Source organism: Amphimedon queenslandica, unplaced genomic scaffold, assembly GCF_000090795.2.
Source record: "Amphimedon queenslandica unplaced genomic scaffold, v1.1 AMPQUscaffold_13095, whole genome shotgun sequence".
NCBI lineage: Eukaryota > Metazoa > Porifera > Demospongiae > Haplosclerida > Niphatidae > Amphimedon > Amphimedon queenslandica.
Genome location: NW_003546669.1, coordinates 18,993 through 24,868, shown reverse-complemented (window position 1 = coordinate 24,868; position 5,876 = coordinate 18,993). Strand labels below are relative to the sequence as shown.

Sequence of the window (5,876 nt, the reverse complement as noted above, 5' to 3'; positions counted from 1 at the left end):
CCTTGACCATCCCAGAGTGGATCAGATGTGTATAGAGAATCTGTGATGTACCACTGTTAAGATTCCCTGATTCACAGAAGTAGTTAGTACAGTAAAAGATGGAACGGATGCTGTATTACCAGTATTACATGGACAATCATATGATGAGGCAGTTGACTCACTATGACCAGCTATTAGTGTCAAGATGTGTTGTCAAGAAGGTCCACGAGAGATAATAACACCATCAGCATCGGTGACAGCATGAAGAGCATTTATAGAACCAAACAAATATCCTGTTACTCTGCCACATATCTGAGAGTAACTGATACCATTAGATGAGAACTGAACTGATGCACTGCAGCCATTACCTAAAACTGGTTGACCACAAGCTCTAACTCCTCCTGACTGGTACAGTCTAAACCCAGAAGGACAGTTCTGTGTAGCATCAGACATATCCAGATATGCTAGTCTTGTCCATACTCCTCCTGAACCACATGGTTCTGTAATACATTAGTCTGATGAGGCATAACACCAGAAGAAAAGGGATAATGTACTGAGCTAGTTTCTATTGGTAGACTGCTGATAAAAAGTATCTCAGTTGGTTGGACAGTGGAGGAGCTGTCTGTTGATTCACTGCTGGTTAATACAGTCTCTGTTAGTTGAATGCTGGAAGGATTGACTAAAGAGGCAGATCTATTTAGCTCCTCCATATTACGATATAGATATATCTTCTTGCTCCTCCTTTGCTTACTATATTATAATATCCTGATGAACTCTCTGGCCAATAATTCTTAATATCCTCACAAGATAAAGTAGCTGCCTGACAAGAGAATGATTCCTCACCATTAGCTAATATAATATACAGTACAGGTCATTATAATGAAGATATTGTACTAATGATTACCTGAAGATATGTCAAAGCAGTGGAGTAGGACAATACACAAGAGAACTGGTCTTAACATTTCAAAGAAAGAAGATATCAACTATACTATATCCCAACTGAGTTTGGGCCAGAAGTAGGGCTATGTAAATTATGGCTTCAGTTTTTGGCCTATTATGCTTTTAGGTGCAGCCCAAATTCCATCCAATTATGCTTTGAAACAAATCCAATTATGCTCATTATATATGCTCATATATCAACTGTCAAGTTACACATACGTGTACATACATTTGTTATAATTGTATTTATTGTAAAAATGCCAGAATCTGAAAATGTTTCTAGTGACTTTAAGTCACTGAAAAATAGAATAGTCTAAGTCATTGGACTCACCACACTTACATAGGTGGGTACTAAGCAGTTGGGTTGTTGTACTAGTATATACTTGTACCACCTGCCATATTGAATTGAAGTCATGTGTTCAGGGGTATAGGGCCAGAAATTTTTGACCCATTATGCTCCAATTATATGCCAGCATAATAACTTGCCCTAATATCCTCCAAATTGTGCTAGCATTTGTCTCGCCCTAGCCAGAAGTGGAAACAGCTGCATGTAATTTGAAAATGTAGCCACTTAACATGTAATAGGGTTGACACACATTATACAATTAAACAATAATGAAATAGGGGGTTTTATCCATATGCAGTAATCGTTAATCAGGATGCTCTGGAATCATGCTGTTACATATAAGTTGTAATGCACAAATGTTTACTGAGTTGCTGTACTGCTGTTGTTACCTACTCTATTGCTTTATAGCCAATGTATACATTCATTATATCACATAACATTAGTTCTAATATTCAAAAACAATACTTACAACAATGAAAATAGCCAAAACATGGCACAAGTACAACATATAAAGGTAACAGCATATTAGCATGCTAAGCTAGCTTCTACTACTAGACTACTAGGCACTCTACTACACACAAGCATGCTTAACTACTTAACATAAATCTCATAAAAGCTAACAGGAGTGTCTTCATCATGAATAGCAGGACCATCTCCACAGACCCTCAACTCAATATAGTCAGTAGTGGTAGTGCTACCATAGTCTCTGTGAAACCATGGGATACCAGATGCAGCACAGCAAGTAACTTCAAGAGAACCACAGCCTTGACCATCCCAGAGTGGATCAGACGTGTAGAGTATTTGAGAAAAAGTAGAAGCATTATTACCAGACTCACAGAAATAATGGTTTCTTACAAAAGATGGGACAGTCTGGGAGCTCCCTGTTGAACATGGACACATGTATCATGGATAAATGTTATAAGAGTCCATTAAACCATTTGCTAGTGTCCAGATATGTTGACGAGGAGACCCACGAGTGATACTAACACCATCAACATAAGGAGAATTGAGGTCATTTGGTCCAATGAAAGCATCTGGTGAGTGATATTGGTATCCTGTTACTCTACCACATATCTGAGAATAACTCATACCATTAGATGGGAACTGAACTGATACACAACCGCCACTGCTGCTATTTCTACCACAAGCTCTAACTCCTCCTGACTGGTACAGTCTAAACCCAAAAGGACAATTCTGTGTAGCATCAGTCATATCCAGATATGCTAGTCTTGTCCATGCTCCTCCTAAATTACACAATGTTCCCATATTACAGTATGTAGAATATGTTCCAGTAGGTCCTGCCAGTATATAATAACCTGATGGACTGTTAGGTTGTTGTTCATGTATTTGCTTACAAGAGGTAGGTAAAGCAGTTGAGTCATTGTGTAGTACTAATAGTTCTTGTGCTATTAGTAGTATATCATCAGCCACTCCACCAGTAGAGGTACTGGTGTTTTGTAGATTAGAGAGAGTATTGACAATGTTTATGAGCTTTTGTGCAGAATCTCTTGTAGTTTGTAAGATTTGTTTATCAAGTTCAGTGAAGTTGGTATTGTCATGAAATAGTTGAAGGGTATTTTGTGATATACCATTAGCCCATTCATTGAAGTCAGCAAGGCTCCCTGTTACATTGCTGTTAACTTTAGAGACAACACCATTAGCCCATTCAGTGAAGTTAGGCATTTTCTGGTTACAGTCAGTAATGTTAAGTTTATCATAGACATTTTGAGCTATACGATCAGCCCATTCATTCATATTACTACTACTGCCAGCACCAGTTGCAGTATTAGTACACTCAACATTATTACCAGTAGCATACACTACAGTAACAATGCCCAGTATAATTATTAATAATATCAATATGAGACAGAGTAATACTGTTATCAACAGTAGTGGTTTACTCCAAGATGACTGCCTTTGTTTAGGCCCCATTGCTACATCAGGAGCTGCATTGGACACAGAGGATTGTTGGAACTTCTTGTTGATAGTTGGTAGCTCATATATATTCTCATTCAATTGATCTCCTTGGATTGCTGTGTAAGGTTCACTCTCATGAAAATTTCTTAGGTGAAGCTCCTTTTCCATTGTCTCTGTCATCATGTAGCTAACATACTAGAGTTTATGAGTATATGTTCAGTTTATAAAAAATACTATTGAAACAGAAACATTTTATGGTTGTAGTGAAGATGACATGGACAATTGTGTTGATTTTATACTATCATCAAAATGTGTTATGGTTAATTTAGTCGAGTTACTTGATAAACATAACTAAATTGTAATCAAAATTGTTGATATAAACATAGGTGATAATATCAATCAGTATTAGTTAAAGCATGGTTCCAGGACAGCACAGGGGAACTGTGCTTTTACTAGTTTATGGTCATAGTGCGTGGGTGCATCAAAGGCACCAGCCCTAGGCCAAGTGAAGAAGAGCCTAAAGAGAACCAAAAGTGGCAAAAGAGACTGGACTATCTGCTCGCGAAGTTTTCTACCTCGTGTTGCTCTAGTTGGGGGTGGTCACAGTTTATACAACAAGAAACCACAAACTGTGCTGTATGAGATATACAGCATGGGTGGTGCCTTTGATGCACCCACGTACTATACTATAAAACTACAATTGAGTCATAACGGTATTATTGTTAAAATAATAGCCTCAAATGGTTTAGCGATTCATCATTCTGAATTATATAAAACAGGTTTATTTTGTAGCCTTAAAACTTAGTTTTAAATTTTGGTGGAAGGTATAGTAGACAAGAGAATTGACACTGAACACATTTCTGTATGTGAATTTATAGATCTGACAGTATAGAGACATTTGAATGTAAACATCACCTCTGTGTGCTCATGCAATATGTGTCATTTCAATAATTCTTAACCATATTACAATAAATAATTTCAATGATAGTGGTTCATTATGTGTTCTGGAATCATGCTGTTGCATATAAGTTATAATGTACACATGTTTTTCAGTTGTATGAATTGTAAATACTAATTTGTGATTAATTGTATGTATTAGCTACTAGTCTTGGAGAGGAGGGGCTACCCCCTGAGACTAATTTACTAATTGGCTACATAAGAAGAAAGATTGCTATAGTTCAACTATCTGTTTCACACATTACTCCATTAACACAGTTATGACAAATAGTTTCAGCAAAAAACAATATTGAAAACAAAAACTAAAAAAATTTCAAAGGAAACAGGACATTGTTATAGTCAGACACACACACACATACACACTTCACTACTTAACATAAATCTCATAATAACTAACAGGACTGTCTTCATCAGGAGCATTAGCACACACCCTCAGCTCAATATAGTCAGTAGTGGTATTGCTACCATAGTCTCTGTGAAACAATGGGATACCACGAGCATTACAACAAGGTGATTCACGATAATGACAACCTTGACCATCCCAGAGTGGATCAGATGTGTAGAGAATATTAGATGGAAAACCACTAGTGGCCCCTGATTCACAGAAGTAGTTATTACCAATAAAAGGCTGCACTGCTGATACTGAACTATCAGTATTACATGGACATGAAAGTGATGATGGACTTGCTTCATTAAAACCAGCCATTAGTGTCCAGACATATTGACGAGGAGACCCACGAGTGATACTAACACCATCAATGTATGGACTATTGATGTTATTAATATATGCAAAAACAGCATCAGGATGACCATATTGATATCCTGTTACTCTACCACATATCTGAAAATAACTGATACCATTAGATGGGAACTGAACTGATACACAGTCAACACCACTGTTATTTCTACCACAAGCTCTAACTCCTCCTGACTGGTACAGTGTAAACCCACAAGGACAGTTCTGTGTAGCATCAGTCATATCCAGATATGCTATTATGCTAGTCTTGTCCATCCTCCTCCTGAACCACACAATGTTCCCATATTACAGTAAGCAGTGTAAGCAGTTGATCCATTACCCAACATATAATAACCCCATGGACTGGCAGAAAATAGCATTTTGATGTGCTCGCATGATGTTGACAAACCAAACGATGATGCACAAAATACAACAATCACAATACATTTAGAAAGTTTAAACCAAATCCAAATACACTTAAAATTTTGCCCTATCTTTTGTTACTGAAAATGGCTACAAATTTTAACACATGTATTACATTCAAATGACTTGTAAATTACTGCTAACACTAAACACACACTCAGCCTCTTATTAACAAATGAGACTGAAAAGTTTACATATACATGTAACTGGATACTATATGAATATTATTATTTATTATTTATTAATGGCTCACCAGAGGAGGTCTTCCATTAACAATAGGTATGCCAGGAGGATTAGGCATCATCTTACCAACAGCAGCAGCTGCAGCATGATCATGAGAGAATGGTATACCAGGTATATGTACACTGTAATAATAAGTAATAATAAATATATACATCTTATATAAATGCATCCTTTACTAGCTATACTCTCTCTATCATTATTCACATTATTGTGGTAATCAATCAATGTGGGGATGCATTACAAATTCCAATTAAATTAAAAATACTACAAAAACTAAGTGAGTTATGCACCTTGTGATGGAGTCAACCAATGAGGCACATAAATGCTACATACCCT

At 36.7% G+C, this 5,876-nt stretch overlaps 2 protein-coding genes across 2 annotated transcripts in view; both read right to left on the bottom strand.

The window, feature by feature from the left end:
- LOC109585263 (uncharacterized) overlaps positions 1 to 3,361 on the bottom strand; it is a 7,827-nt gene extending 4,466 nt beyond the window's left edge. Inside the window, exon 1 of the mRNA XM_020001260.1 lies at positions 2,768 to 3,361. Coding sequence (XP_019856819.1) covers positions 2,768 to 3,361 — 594 coding nt within the window. The remainder of the gene's footprint in view (positions 1 to 2,767) is intronic.
- A 1,198-nt stretch (positions 3,362 to 4,559) lies between these two features.
- Positions 4,560 to 5,876, bottom strand: part of LOC109585266 (uncharacterized) — a 6,265-nt gene continuing 4,948 nt past the window's right edge. Inside the window, exon 14 of the mRNA XM_020001263.1 lies at positions 4,560 to 4,569. The gene's annotated coding sequence lies outside the window, so the exon portion shown is untranslated. The remainder of the gene's footprint in view (positions 4,570 to 5,876) is intronic.